The 16,518-nt window shown below is 42.5% G+C and overlaps 1 protein-coding gene across 4 annotated transcripts in view; it reads left to right on the top strand.

Annotated features, from left to right (window-relative positions):
- The window catches only part of Dnm3 (dynamin 3), a 465,110-nt gene that overhangs the window by 121,492 nt on the left and 327,100 nt on the right, over positions 1–16,518 (top strand). For all 4 annotated transcript variants that reach the window (XM_032914813.1, XM_032914814.1, XM_032914816.1 and 1 more), the window contains exons 3-4: positions 7,685–7,834; positions 8,825–9,028. In XM_032914813.1, coding sequence (XP_032770704.1) covers positions 7,685–7,834; positions 8,825–9,028 — 354 coding nt within the window. The remainder of the gene's footprint in view (positions 1–7,684; positions 7,835–8,824; positions 9,029–16,518) is intronic.

Raw genomic sequence — 16,518 nt, 5'->3', positions numbered from 1 at the left:
AGTTGACTCTATTGGTCTTCCTGTGGAGTCCCTGTCCTTTTTGGATCTCTCAGTCCTTCCCTAACCTAACTCTTTCACAAGACTCCTAGAGCTCCGAATAATGTCTCTGAATCTGTTTTCACTGGCAGCTGGGTGGAGCCTCTCAGAGGACGGTTAGGCTAGGCTCCAGCCTGCAAGCTTTACAGAGTATCATTAATAGTGTCAGGGATTGGTTCTTGCCCGTAGAATGGGTGTCAATTTGGGTCATTCATTGGTTGGCCATTCCCTCTATCTCAGTCCTATAGTCTCTGCATGTCTTATAGGCAGGGCACGCTTGGGGTCAAAGGTTTTGTGGGTGCATTGTTGTCTTTATCCCTCCACTGGGAGTCCTTCCTGGCTACAGGAAGTGGCCACTTCAGCATCCATATCCCCCACTGCTAAGAGTCTCAGCTGGTGTCATTCCCACAGACCCATTTGCTCTCCCAATCCCCCACCACTGATTTCCGTTCTCTCTCCCCTGCTTTCCCTATCATTTTTCCTGCCCAGTTCCCTCCCTCCACTTCCCTCCAACATCTGAAGTTTTCCTTTTGAAAACTGGCATTTCTCAATGATCTATGCAAAGTATATTCCTTTAGAGAAGGAAGAATACTGCAGACAGGGAACGACAGACACATTCAATGTAGCCTCTACCTTTGGGGAAATGTGTTTAAAAATACAGTCAGTCATACGAAGGTACTCTTTACACCCAGAAAAGAAAGCTAATTGTGTCACAAATGCCTCTTGCTTATGTGATAAATGCAGCCTATTTTCATTGATGCCCTTTGCTCAGAAAGCAGCATTATCAGAACATTTCAAAGCCGAAGGCTACAGATAAAATGCTGAACACACAAATCTCAGAATAAAGATTGATGAGTGCTTGTATACCTGTCCTCCGTACTTGCTGCTTACTAGTTAACCTTGAGTAATTGAAAGATATACGTGTTTTCCCTGGGAGGGGTGCATATGGGAAACATTTAAACTCTTATGGTCATGCTGTGTCTTTCTCAGATGATTGGAATCATGCCCAAGCAGACACTGCCTCACTCTTCCCCCGCACAGTTTGTCAGTTGTTTAACCTAGCATAATCTGTTTTTCCCTACTGGTCAAAATGACAGCGCTAATTGTTGTACAGGGAACTAAAGAGCCATGGCTCTGTGTTTAAAAAAAATGCACTTGCATTATTAGTATTATCCGCTATAAAGTGCATCTTACCATAGCTTTAGTACAGGCTGTCCTACCACTGAGAAAACACGAAAGGTATTTAAAGCTAAGGGTTCTGCTTTGTGAAACTGAAGATATACTGCCCCAAATTAGAATTTCCCGATGCGTTCCCAGGGTTTCAGGCACACACAGCCTTCATCCTTTATCCCAGCTCGTGGCTAAGATATTGAATGAACTGCTCCGATCGATCCTGGGCTGAAGCCTGGCATTGTTGGAGAAAGAGACCACTCCACACAGCCGCATTTGGAGGGAAAAGAACAGGGGAGACTGCATTTTTCTATGAGCACGCCTCTCAAAATCGTAAAATGAGATTGCGCCTATTGGTCTTCAAGCAAAATAGATTAGCATTGTAAACGACTTTCTCCAGGCCTTTAAAAAGTCTCACTATTCAGTGTCTCAAAAACCTGTTCTATGGAGTTCAGCTTAGACTCAGTGTTAGAATTTCCTTCACACCCAGACACAAATAAACCCCCTCTCCCTGAGTGGTGCATCGGTTTTGTGATAACCCTCTCTGAGCTTTTCATGTACTTGTATTTTGAACAGCAGGGAGATAAACATGATCCTTTAGGCTTTGATTGCTTGTAAAGACTCACTTGAGAATTATGATGCCTTGTGCTGGCTGATGGTCCCTCTTCCTAACACCAGTGGGCAAGTGCACGAAAACGCTACCTCTGCCCTCCACTTACTCACGGTCTTCCTGCTAGGTACGGACATCCCTTAACAGCACTGGATCTGCTGCTAGAGGATCCTGTAGAGCAGGCTAATCCCATGGCTGTGAACTGCAGTTCTGCGAAGTGTGTTTTTTCTAGTAAGAAAGTGGGGCGCATGTCTGTCAATTCTCACCATATGGTTGGACACAGAGGAGTCCAGACCTGTGAGTCTCAGACTGAGTAGAGGATGGATTATAGACAGCTTCTCTTTGTCAACTCAGGTAACAGTAAAGCATCAGTTTGCAAATCCTGTAAGATTTGACTCCACAGGAAAATCCCCATCCTGTCAGGTTTTCCTGAAGTGCTAGGCAGATCTGAGCCCAGAGGTACATACTTGCTATGGTTAATTTGGTTACCCATTTAGACTCCTTCTATAGCTAGCTGGTGTGTACGCTTTCTCTCTCTCTCTTCCTGTAATTTATGTTGTAGTTAAAATACTATTATTGTACAATTAATAGCCAATGAAAATACATGCAAGCATTTTTTATGTTTTCAATTTAGTTCCATTTAATTTTTAATTCTAAGTTTTATTTTTATGCGTATGAATATTTTTCTCCTGCATTCATGTACATGCAACATCAATGACTGTAGAGGCCAGAAGAAGGCACTGGATTCCCTGGAACTATAGTTAGAGATAAGTGAGTTGCCATATATGTCCTTGGACCTGAACCCTGGTCCTCTGCAAGAGCAATGAGTGTTCTTAACTACCAAACCATCTCTCTAGCCCATTAAACCAAACCAAACCAAACCTTTATTTTACATTTATTTTGTAGTAAGTGTGCGTGAATTCTTTCGTGTGTGTGTGTGTGTGTGTGTGTGTGTGTGTGTGTGTGTGTGCGCGCGTGCGTATAATTTGAAGGTGCAGCCTCTCTCCTACTGTATTGGTTCCAGGATCAAACTCAGGTCATCAGTCTTAGCAGCAGAAACGCCTTTAAAGTCGTTGATTTGAGACAGGCATGACAAGTTCTCACCCTCAAGGGTGGATGTCACGCATCCCTATCACCCTCACTCCAGCCTGTTCTGTTTCTTTCCACTTTACATGTGAGCTTCTGGGGTTGTTGTGTTCTTTTTGGCCTTTCGCTGCCTCTTCCCTGAGACAGATTCAGCATCTCCTGCCTCTTGCTCTTACGTTGTCACCTCTCCTGTAACGCAGAGAAGCTGTCAGTGTGAGCCTATGAACACGCTGTTTGTTTGCGTGTATCACAGGGAGCCCTCTTGACTTCACATTCTGCCCCAGAGTCCGGCTATGCTTCTCTTGCTTTTATAACAAAACTCCTTAAAAGCGTTGCTGATCATCGGTCTCTAGTTCCTGGCTTCTTGGTTTCCTGTCACTGCAAATGAGTTATCCTTTCTCCCACACCTCCACTGTGACTGCTCTTACCAACTTCATGGAGGGCCTGGAAGGTCTTCACCTTCCTGTTAGGCTTCAACTCACCTCTCCTGAGTTTTCTCTCAGCACTCCATCTCTGTTCCTGATTACCACACCAGGGCCCAGCGCTCTGAGCCCTTTTGCCTGAGTTCCAAATATATATGTTTATCCAGCTCAGCCTTCTCCCTGAATGACAGACTCTAGGAATGTAGCCCCAGAGGCATTTCTGTGCTAATTAGAAAAAGCCACCTTATTTTTTTTGGCTTCAAGCACTTGACTGCCATCTTCTGGGGGAGCCTGCAGCAGCCACACAATCCGGATTAAACTGAATCAACTGCATTGGTACAACCCCTATCAGGAGCAGATGTCGCTCTGTGTGTGTGTGTGTGTGTGTGTGTGTGTGTGTGTGTGTGTGTGTGTGTGTGTGTGTGCGTGTGTGTGTGTGTGTGTGTGTGTGTGTGTGTGTGCGTGTGTGTGTGTGTGTGAGCACTCAGGTACAGCTCAATGCTTACCCACACAGTGCAGCTCAGGGAGTGCCCGCCTAGACTCCTGATTTCTGCCTCCTTCCCCATCCTGTCCCAAACTCTTTCCTTTCAGTTTCTTGTACTTCAGAATTCTTCTGATTGCTGAGGTGGACTCCTGTGAAGCTACCGTTAGCAGCCCCCTCTCTGGCAGTCCAACTTGATCCCATCCGTAGATCATATTTTTCTGCCCTTCAAAGTATATTAGAATCCAACAATTTCTCAATGCCTCGCTTTGGTGCCTCTGCTCCAAGCATCTTCAACTATGACTTGGACTATTCCAGCATCTGCTTCCTCTAACTCCCCATTGCTTGTCCTTAACACAGCCAGCATCCAGTGTCACTCATTTCAATGTCATCATACTTTCTCTCTAACTCGTGTCCCTCGATAGTCTACCATATCACTCAGGGTAAACACAAAAGGCCCTAGAATGACTCTCCATCATCTAAGCCTGATCCCATCTCCAACACACCAGCCTTCATGCTCCTCTCCAGCAAGCCCAGCACACCTCAGCATCAGTGACTCTGTCTCAATACTCTCACACAGAGATAGCCTGCCCCCTCCTGTTCTTTAGTTGTTGCTCAAATGCCACCTAATCATATCAAAGAAGCCTCAAACAAAATATTACTCCAAAATCTCCCACAACATCCAGCATCCCCTCTCTTTTATTGTCTCTACCACTTTTGTCAACCGGCAGGTACACATTGTTACTACATAACGTCACTACATAGTAACCTTGTGAGTCAGCAGCCGTTTCTTCCCCCTCTGTTAAGCCCCACTTTCTGCAAGTAGATTTTTAAAGAGGATTTTTCAATTGACGAATGAAGACATCCCAGAATGCATTTGTGGGACACAAAGGTTTCTGATGATCCCGCACACACAGACTCTCCAAGTTCTAGGACAAAAGTAGTTTCTAGAGTCCAGAAGCAAAGTTAAATCTAAATTGAAAACCTCGGTTGTTTCACAACCTTCTGGAAGGACATCGGTTAGGTTTCTGCAGAGAGCGAGAGCAAGTAGGTGCCATCTAGTGGCAACCAAGGACACCAGCTTTGTGCTACTCAAATTGTCATCAGTAAATTTTTATGAATTTAACTGATAATTTGACACCATTGTGTAATGTATTATAATCACATTCAATCCTTCTGGCCCTCTCTCATACTCCTAAAGATACTACTCTTCTCAAGCAGGCCCTTGTACTTGGGTCTTACTTTTGATGTAGGTCTTGTCAGCTGCCCCGGCCGCTGTGCTTCATGACTCCACCGACCACATCGTACCCGGAAGATGGGGTTTTATAGGTCTCCCCTCCCCAGGTCCTATGGACTTTCCTACCTGCCTTTCTGTGCTGTGCCCTGGGTCTTAGAGGGTGTGATAGAGGTTTTGCATTTAGGGCCAAGCAATCAATAGTCACGTATTCTCTGCATTCTGACCAGTCATTCCACTCAAATTTATTAACTGGCGAAAGTGTGGCTCCCATAGAACCCCTGTGAACTTTCTGGTTGTAATAATTAGCCTAGTGGCAAGTCTAACCGGTGCATTTTCCACACACTATACCAGATGGGAAAATAAAGAGTTTTATTTTTTTTAAAATTACTTTCTTCCCACTTTTCCACTGTGTTTTGGGGAGACCTTGGAACCTTGCCTATGCTCAACATCCATACATCACTGAACTAGGTCCTGAACCATTTCTAATATTACTATTTATTTATTTGAGATCTGATTTTTTTCCTCTGTCCACGAGCCTTCAAAGGTGACCTTCAAATGCTCACATTCCTGCAAGTTGAAAGGAAAATGAAATGAAAGCCCCATCTTCTGGAGAGTTATATTCTGATACTAATGTCGGGTGGTAGAGGAAAACTCTAGAAAAAAACAAAGTGATCTCTCCAGGACAGGTGCCAAAGCCCTATGAACCATTGCTGGGTGTTCGCCAGCGTCCAGATGTGCCCTCTGAGCCAGCTCGGTATTTTGCAGAGAGGAGGACTGATTATCCTGTGGAGAACCTAAGAAGACAAGAGAAATTCTGTCTGTACATCTTGATAGGAAAGACAGTAATTCTGCGAGCTTGTGACTGTCACTCTAGCAATTGGAAAGCAAGGTCATTTCAGAACGCTGGTGGCTTGAAGCAGAACTCCTTAGTCCCCCCCCCCCCAGAAGGCCTTGTTTCACTCCCTTTGCTGTGGAGGAGATGGGAACTATTTGTCTGCTGATAGGAGATGGGAACAGAGGTCAGATAAGCAAGGGCAGGTGACGGGAGTCCCAGGAAGGAGGTGAACTCTGAGAGTGGACATTCGGATTAGTCCCTGGTCTTCCCACTTGCCAGACCCCTGTTTGTTCAGCTCTAGAAGGCAATGGTTGAAACAATGGAGTGGGACAAGGAAGCTGATGTTATGTAAGCATAAAGAATTATTTTCCAATTAAAACTGATTTTTAAGTCTCAAATGAGGTCAAACCTTTAGTTTATCCTCAGTGAACAGGTCTAGACAGAAGCCTCTGCTGGAGATTTATTGACATAATTAAGACTCTGGTTTCTTCTCTCTTCATATATGGCCTGGACTTCTTTCCACACTTCAGTACATTGTTCCTACTCCACCTATCAGCCTTTCCCACGTCTCTCTCTCTCTCTATCCCATGTCCTAGCATTTAAAGTGCAGACTCATGTCTCCTCCACAAAGCCTCTGTTGGCTTTAAATCCTCTGTGGATCCTCAAGTCAATGTTGAGGTGCTTGATGAAGAGGGGCCATACTCTAAAACAATGTCCCAATTGGCTTTGGCCGGTTTTATGAGATGAATTTTCAATGTCTCTGGAGAAATATGTAGAAAGGCTTCCTAGCCTTGACTCAACTGTCCACTGGGCCCAAGATGCTCAACCTTACTATATATTTGAGGGAATAGTTATTCAACTTGGAGAAATGAAAATATCTTCCAAGATTTGTTTACCATTACGACTATTGTAAAGTTTTGTTTTCAAAGATATGTCTAGAAGCGGGTATCAAAATTGGTAGTATCAAAGTTGGGAAGTGTTGTCATGCCTCTGTAATTCCAATACTTAGGAGGCTGAGGCAGGAGTTTGAAACCATTTTGGGCTACATAGCAAATTTTAGACCAGTTTGGAATGTATAGTCAGACATTGCTTCAAAAAAGAAGAAATAAAAAAAAAAAAAAAAAACAAAACCCCCAAAACAAACAAAAGTCAAACAACCAATCAAACACTCTTCTATCTTTCTGTTATTTAGCTTTTTAAAAGAATTCTTTCTTCTGACTACATAGTATTTTCTTGACTGCAGGCAAATATTTTCGATGTAATACTTTGTCTATTTTTTTCCTTGAGAAAACTTCTATGTATACTTTCTATGTATATGGTATTTTAAATAGAATGTTGCTAAATCTACTGCATTTAAAAAGAATTGAGCAAATACTGTTTCTAAGTCACCTAGCTTCTGACGTCATGTTTGTGTAACAGCATTCCATCCTAACGGGATGGCGATGTTGAAGTAGGAGATGCGGGTGGCACAGTGTTAGTGGGTGGGCCTTGCATGCACCCCAGATGTTAGGTTTTAAAGCAGAGTACTATGTTTTTGTTTGGCCTATCATTCAGGCAGCCACAATTATTTCTAACCATTTGTTAGGCTTCATGGCTCAGGGACTTCTTATAGGACCTAATTGTTATGCAAAAATTAGCAAACTTGTCATTTTTAGAGCATCATCATTCTTGGTAACTGCCGAGTTGTTTTGATAGCTGAGGAACAACATTGGTAATTTGATTTTTACTTAAATAAGGCACTGGTTGCTTGATGCTATCCTGACATAAACGCACCTCTGTTATTTTTGGTGTCGTTTGTTTGTTGTAGAATATGCCGAGTTTCTACATTGCAAAGGAAAAAAATTTACAGATTTTGATGAAGTTCGCCACGAGATCGAAGCAGAAACGGACCGAGTAACAGGAATGAATAAAGGCATCTCTTCTGTACCCATTAACCTGCGAGTCTACTCTCCCCACGGTAAGGGCGACTTTTACGTTTGAATGATTCTCCAGACCAATTCCGTTGCAGAACATGCAAACCATGCTGAGTCTCTGGGATGCTTGAACCCCAACGTCCACTGTACAGTTCAGAGAGCTCAGGTTATCTAGAGAGAGACAGGAAGGGGCTGACAACATTGGAATTGACTTGGGAATGGAAAAGAACCCCTTTATTTTATTATAAACTTTCAGAAATCAGAGACTGCAAGGTGGGCATCTGAAAACTTTTTTATTACTGTCTTTAGTCTGTGCCAAAAAATGTTAGAGGTCTGTGGCTGAGTCCTTCCCAGTGGCTTCCCCTGTAGTACTTTTATATTTTTATTTACCTCATTCCTGAGGAACCAAGTGTGACCTTTAGCCCTAGGCTGTCAGCATGATTTCCCACAAGGACTCGGCACCCACACCGAGGAGAAGACAGTAGTCAGGTCGCACTGGAATTGCCTTGCCGTTGACAAGTCCAGCCCACCTGCTCCCCTCAAAGCAACCCAAATGGCCCACAGCTTCCACAGAGGCGAAGTGGCTAACCCTCTGCAAACAGCAGATGATGCCTTAGAAGGGAAGGGCGATTGCCACCCTGAAAGTTTCGATACCATTTGAAGGCGACACACAAGACTGGCAGACAGCATATGCATCTACTGTTCAGTGTTTTAATTATAGCTGCCTAGTTCTGACGGCTGGGGCATGAAAGCTCTCTCAGCAAACTGGTAGGCATGTAAATCAATGCCGTTCAGATTACATTAAGATGAATGTCTGGCTTAGCACAATCATGTAAAAATAGAAGAGACTAGCACACTCATTTTGCACTCCATGCTCTCCCTTCTCCACCGTTGTGATGGAGTCATTCACATTCATAATACGTAAAGCTGAACTAAGTGGCAGATGACGCAGCCACCTATGGTGCCTTCTAGACCACCTTGTGGGTGTCTTTTGGACGGGTATCCATAAGACTCTCCCATTCTTCCCCACACAGTGTTAAACCTAACGCTAATCGACCTGCCTGGAATAACGAAAGTGCCCGTGGGAGACCAGCCGCCAGATATTGAGTATCAGATCAGAGATATGATTATGCAGTTCATCACCAGGGAGAACTGTCTGATTTTGGCTGTCACACCAGCCAACACCGATCTTGCGAACTCAGATGCCCTGAAGCTAGCCAAAGAAGTCGATCCTCAAGGTGAGTGCGCATGACCCTTCCGATGAGAAAGAACCGCTGTAAGAATCCTAGAGTTTTGGTCACGTATCCAGGTGGCCCAAATTCCCATGACTTGATTTCACAAAATTCTGCAGGGTCAATGTTGATAAATATTTTATACTTTAGATGATGAGAGAAGAATAACTATGGAAACAGACAAATACTACATAATTAAAAATTACAGGGGTTGGGGATTTAGCTCAGTGGTAGAGCGCTTGCCTAGAAGGCCCTGGGTTCGGTCCTCAGCTCCAAAAAAAAAAAATTACATTAAATGAAAGCCAGGAGCATAGACACTGTCAAACCTCATGAAGTGCTTATTTTTGAAGGTTAATAAAATAAACTCTGCGACAGAATGATTATGCTTACTTAGTTATTGTAAGAGTTTCCCAAATGTGCCAATGAGAACACTTCTATTGTCTTTTATTTTTAATGTTCACCGAAAGCAGGAAATGCAAACAACAATGAAGATTAGTTAGTACTTATTTGATATAAATATTAACATCGGGGACATTTTTTCTTGTTATTTGTAGATCGGAATCCAGAAAAGTCTCTTCTTTATGCTGATGTCTTAATTTTTCCTTTCTGAGTTGAGAAGTGACCATCTTCAAAGACCTCAGTTGCACACTCGGGCGTGTGCGTGTCTAAAGTGACCAAAGACTCTCAGAGATGTGTGCTTTCAACATGGAGATGTGTGGGCCTCAGTCCTAGGGCTTTCAATTTTTGCTATGGTTAACCCTCCCCTTTTATTTGTTGTCTTTGTTTCTAATTCTTACTATTTCTTCTCCTCTCCTCTGAACTGTCGGTCATCTAATGCACACTCTTCAGTCTTTTCTCCCTTCACACTTGCATGATTTATTCAATTAGAATAATCTCTAATTAATTTTTCAGTTGTGTATTTCTGAGGTTCCAAGAGCATCTTCTGATTTTATGCATGTTATGTTTATGTTTTATAAATAGCAGATTGCTCTTGCTTTCACGAGTGCAGTTATTAAGGATTTTAATCAGAACCTTTACGGATTCTTCTTTTATAATGCACTTAATCTCGGAGTGCATTGTTTTCTGGTGGCCTTGGTCTCTGTCCTGGATGCTTTTGTCAAATACGTGATGACTTCCTGCCACGTGAAACATTGAGAAGCTGACATATGCACAGGATTGGAATCCATTGTTTAGTAGACTTTACCTACAACAACTGGGCTGTCACCTGGTCACTTTTGTTAGGAGAATTTCCAAGCTGCTAGAATGGCTATCTTCTCTTGAGCTGGTCTACAGTAGACCATATACCCAATGTATTTGAATCCAAGAGCAAGAATGCACCAGCAGAATAGAAGGAAAGTAATTTTCCTCACCAGGCACAATGCATAGACTTTATTAATCCCTCTGATTTCATATGACATTTCCAGGTGGTTCTGAAGACCACCAGACTCAGCTTCTTCTGAAAGCAATTGAGTACTGTCCTGAACTTGAAGCAGGGTCACTGTGCATTACGGAAGGTGGAGACAGGGTCCAGAGCTCTAACATTGGTGTCCTATATGAACCACCTCTGCTGTTTTCAACCTTGTGCTCCAGTTCAGTAGCTTTCCCCAAGTTCTGAAATAACAAACAATCGGTTTCTTTCTGTTTGGCTTTCCCCATCATCCTTGAGATGAAGGCTTAGATCATTGCAGATGAAGCCTATCAATGCCCAGATAAGGACCTACACCAGGACTCCCTGGTACCAATGTCTGTATCTTGTAGATACAGTCCGCTCAATGTAGCTATTAAAATGATACCACACCATGCTTGTCCACAGCCACTTTGTCCCCAAGAGGCAAGGCTATTGTCGTGGAGTTGGGACTGATAGTCCTTCTACTGTTGATTGTACTGTCATTAGTCCCCGAGAAATCCACATGTAATCCCACCAGACAAAGCTTCCTGCAGGAGTGCAGATGAAAGCGTACCCAGTCCCTGACTCCTTCCTCTTACCTCAACCTTCATCCCCTTGAAACATATTCTTTTCTGATATAGACTCTGTGTACAGGTGGTAGTAACTCGTATTGTTCTTGCTGTCATCCTTATGATTCACACAAATCTAGTAAAAGAAAACACAATGACAAGTTACATGTTTCCTGTGCTCCTGTTGGGTTACATGTCCTGTAAATGTTAGGTCCAGTTGGTTTGGGTTTTAGGATTGTTTAAACTCGCTATCTTTTGGTCAATTTTCTGTGTAGTGTTCTCTTATAGAAAGGGTGGCATTAAAGTGTTCATTAGTTTTGTTGAATCATCTATTAGCTTTCTTTATGTTAGTCCCTCCCCCCGGGAGGGTAGTTGCATTTTTAGATGCATTTCTAATAGTCATTTCTTCTTAATCTTTTATCACCATGTGATGTCCTTGAGAAACTTCTATTTTGTTTCTTATTGGTGACCTTCCAGTTCTCATGTGACTGATGCTTGAGTGCCATGGCCTCGCCATTCTTTACATTCAATTGTTTTAGTCAGTTTGAAACCAAATGTGTCTATTGTAAACAGTAGGCTGTTGGATACCATATTTGATATATTTTTAAAACAAATATAGCTTATCAATATGTTAGACATGCTCTGTTAGTCAGGGTTCTGTAGAGTCCCAGAACTTGGAACGTCTCTGTATATTAAGGGAAATTATTGGACTGACTTACAGTCTGCAGTCCAACTAACCCAACGATGGGCATCTGTGAATGGGAAGTCCAAGGATCTAGTAGATGCCCAGATCTATGAGGCTGGCGTCTCAGCCTTCTGTACAAGCTGGAATCCCAAAGAAGTAGGTTCCAACAGATGTGCTTCATGTAAGCACGAGCAGGCAGAGAAGAAAACCTTCCTTCTTCCATTGTCTGGATGGCCTCAGGAATAATTTCTATTAACTGGTTATTTTCATTTGTATGAGTCATAATTTCTTCATATATATTTTTATTGTTGTTGAATAGTGTTTTCTGACAGATTCTGTCCTTACCCCTACCCATGCCCTTCTCCCAACCCTAGATTTTTTTTTTTTTTAACAGATGATGTTACTTTGCTTGGTTAGCATTTTCCCCCGAACCAACATCCTCGGCTGTACGCAGTCACTCCAGACTTGCTCAGTTCCCTTCACAGATGGCTAATAACTCTACAGCAATTTCCTTATCTCAGAGTCAACAGCGCTCTCAGCATTTACTGGAGCCTTGTTGTAAATGGCACTAATGATCCAAGTGTACAGCCCCACTTTCACTTTCACTTTCAGCTGATACAGACCCCAAGTCGATGAGAATTTAGGCTTCTCCTATGCCTGTTCTGATTACACTTACGTATAAACATTTTAAAGGCCTTTGTGAACCTCTCATTCTAACCTTTCCTTTTCCCTTTTCTTTTCATGTGCTTAGATGTTTCTTTGTCACATACATTCTCACTGCCCGAAGCAGCTAGAGTTTTAAATAATTACCACTGATTTTCTTTGACAAATACTCCCTGGGGTAGAGGTCTTCCACACCAAGTAGGCCCTTCGTTAGGGTAAATAAGGAAAAGCTTCAGGGATGGCAGCTTTAGCGAATTGTCCTGTAGGTTGAATAATAACAATTGTTTTAAAAAATTGTATTTTCGGTACTCCCCAGTGCCATCTGCTTCGTCCAGACTTACCAAGAAGACAGTTTTTACCTGGTGGTGGAGGTTGGATGACGATGATTAGATCAGGGGGCTGGAGAGGGCAGCAGGACAGTTCGATATACCACCCAGCCTGGTGTTTTTATTGAGATTAATCTGTTTTTTTTTCTGGGATGAATGCCCTTCAGATCATTGCAAGCCTGTCTTTAATTACGAAGCTTTGAAAAAGTTGAGTTTGGCATTTTGGGCCATGTTCTTTCTTAGTGCTTCAGGGAAAGTGGCCTTTTCAAAGGTATTTACTGAAGCTTTCCCACAGACACCCTTCATGCCGCACAATTGCCATGGCCAGAAGCTTTCCACGTGACCGCCTCTGAGTTACATGGCACAGACAGTCTAGTTGTGACATCTGTCCCCCTGTGGGCCTTCAGGGTTGATTTGCCTGGTCTCTCACCATGCCATATATATATCTTTTCTAAAAAATTTCCCCTGGCTAAGTAAAAATGTTGACCTATTTAGACCACAAGGGAGTTTTCTCTCTTCAAGGATATATGAACTAGATATATCCACCGAGATACCAAATTATACAGGGCTTTTTTTTTTGAGAGGTAGTCTATTTTAGCAGTTCTTCTTAATACTGAATTAAGACTACTTGACATAGAGAAGCCATTTTCATCAAAGTATGACTGAAGAATAGTCAAAATATAGTTGGTTAGAAAGTTTATGTTGAAAAGTAAATTAGAAGTTGGGTGCATTGTTCTGTTTAAAACAGGCTAAGTAGTATGTGTACTTCAAGTGCTTTTAAGGACCTTGAGACAATCTTGGGTTTAGGACGGGCCCTGAATGGCAATGACTTGTGTCCTTATAGACAAACAAAGAGAAGGACATCTGAGACACAGAGAGGCAGGGAAGAAGGTCATGTGGAGAAGGAGATAGGGATTGAGTTATGTTGTCACAGCAAAAAGACAACTGATACTATGAGGAGCTGAAAGAGACAAGGATTCTTCCCTTGTAGAAAATGTGTAATCTCCACCTTTCATCATCCAGTTCCCAGATAAAGGACACAAAATATTTCTATTTATAATAAATCTTTAAAGCACTAGAGTTGGGCAAATGTCTACCCTCTGTGATATTATGCCCATTTCCCTGCCAATACAACTTGTCATGTTCTGCGTGGGCCACTCTTACTCTGACTAGCCAGCCCTCATGGCCAGTCTCAGGATTGATCCCTTACCCCATTGGCATCCTCCTCTCTCCACTTTCTTGCTCCTCTCCTTGTGTGGTCTTGCCTCAGACTCCAAGCCTGGGAATCGAAACCCTGCCTACATCTCTTCTGCCCAGATATAGACTGTAGGCATCTTTATTCAACCAATAGTTTTAGATTAAGGAGCAAAGGCTGGAGAGATGGCTCAGCAGTTAAGAGCACTGACTGCTCTTCCAGAGGTTCTGAGTTCAAATCCCAGCAACCACATGGTGGCTCACAACTATCTGAAATGAGATCTGATGCCCTCTTCTGGTGTGTCTGAAGACAGCTACAGTGTACTTATGTATATTAAATAAATAAATCTTTTTTAAAAAGGAGCAAGGTCACATAGTATCACTTGGTGTACGTAAGGATCTCCTCATCCTTGGAGGCAAGTAGGCTTTGGAGGCCAGTATTTATTATTACAAAACATAGCAAGAGAGCAAACGTCAACATTCTCTAGGGACTTTGGAGGGAATGTGGCACAACTGGCATCTTGATTTTTGACTTAAGTTTTCCAGAATTTAAGGACAACAAATTCTTGTTTTAAGCCACCAGTTTGTTACAACTGACCTAACAGATGGATTCAGGTAATATCTAGAGTCTTGAGCTTTCAGTCGTGATAATTTAGGGCATGAATATATTTAGGGAAAAAAGAGGAGGGCCAAGCCTGGAAGACCTCTAGAGACAAAAGAGAAATAGAAGTCATGGAAAAGTGGCAGAGAACCAGGTAGGCATTGTATTCTAGAAGCTAAGACAAAGAGGTCTTTAAGAAGGATGATGTTATTGGTTTTGCTAAAACCTATAGCAGGGTTAAGAAGAGTGACATTGTAGATAAGTCAACCAGGTCTACAGCTCAGAACCTGTGAAAAAGCACAAAAACAGAATCAGAAGGAGAACAGGGATACTGGTGGCTGTAGAGTGGTGACATACTTTTATGATATAGTGAACTGGCCAGAATTCATCCAAATGACATAAAAAGAAGGGTATTGTTTGCTTCTCTTCTTTATCCAAGTCTTCATGGTCTATTTCAACCTTGGACCAAAACTGCCTGGAAGTGCTATGAAGCCACTTCCATGTGTGAGTGGTTTCTTATCACTGTATTCATCCCCACTGATGGGTTTAGCTGATTCAGTGGTAAACAGAAAGAAAGCAACACTGAAATGGCCTGATGTCATCACTGCCTCTCATCTTGGTATCTGAGGCAGAATTTTAGGTTCTCCGCTAATGGAGATGGGACTGGAGAGTTAGTCATCGAATTTGGCACATACAAGTCCTGGGCAGTATAAACAAGGAGGGTACGGTAAGAAAATATTCAAGACCTGTTGAACATGAAGAAATAGAGTCAAAAACTACAGTTAAGAGTTTTAAGTTGCACCAAAGACAAAAGGAAGAGTTCAGCTGCAATGGTAGTGAAAGATTAAGAGGACATTTTTAAAGACTGGTAATGTCACAACTTCCTTGTGTGTTGATGATGGGACTAGTTGACAAGAGAGACAGTGATGAATTAAATGCAGAGAAGATCAAGAGATGAGGTAAATAGCTGACTTAAGGAAGTGGGGACAAGATACAGTAGTGTGCCTGTGCAAGTCCTGGTTACAGGACAAGATTGTATTGTTTTTCCATCCTAACAACATGAAAGGTGGGATCTGGATACAAACCATAGAGGCTCAAAGATTGATTAGTAGGGAGGTTTCTTTAAAAGCCACATTACGTTTATTTATGATGGCTCAAGGGCCACCTCTCCTGATAGGCTTTAATGGTTGTGTAATAGTGACACTATGTTTACCCTTCGGCTCAGCGTATGTTCACAGTGGACATCTGTGCTTTATAGGTTCAGCTAGACCGTAAGTGGGGCAATTCATCACAAACAGGCATTCACATTTTGTGCTGGGTATTGATTTATTACTTGGACACAAGTTCATTACCCAGGAAGACTGTCACTGTGCCTTTTTCCCTTTGGAGCACAGCAGTATTTTAGCATTACCCAGCAAGCTTGTCGTCCACAATAGAGGGCCGCTCAAAGGCCTGGCTGGGAGGTAGATGGGTCCAGAGACTCCTTTCATGGTGATTTATTTCACAGCCAAATGAATTTTGTTTCTGAATCTACCATAGCCACACATCTTCCTGGAGCGTAAAATAAGCCCATGAAGAATGTCAGACCTCTGGCTGGCAAATGGGGAGCCATTTTCTCTTGAGATATGAGTCGAGCAAGACTTGAGCTCACTTAGCTACTTAGCAGGAGGCGTGTGTGTGTGTGTGTGTGTGTGTGTGTGTGTGTGTGTGTCTATGTCTGTGTGTCTGTGTGTCTGTGTGTATTTTTCTCTCTTCCTTTTTAATCTGACAAAGCTAAAGTCTATGGATATTATAAGCTGATATGGCCTTTAGCACCATTTAGCAGGCATCCCCTCTGTTGTCTCATCAGAGAGAACTTTGGAGTGCTAAGCTGAGAAGAGACTTCCCATATCTGGGAACTCAGTCAACCCTCATGATAAAATGAATACATTTATAAGCAACAAATATAGGAATGTTCTAAGCAGAAAACCCAATTTTTTTCTGGCACTGTGTTTCTGCATCAATTCTTTCCTCAAAATTGGATTTTCATCTTTACCTTGAGATTTTGCATTAATTATATGATCAGATTATA

The sequence above is a fragment of the Rattus rattus genome, chromosome 10 (genome assembly GCF_011064425.1).
Source record: "Rattus rattus isolate New Zealand chromosome 10, Rrattus_CSIRO_v1, whole genome shotgun sequence".
NCBI lineage: Eukaryota > Metazoa > Chordata > Mammalia > Rodentia > Muridae > Rattus > Rattus rattus.
This window is presented reverse-complemented; position numbering and strand designations above follow the sequence as displayed.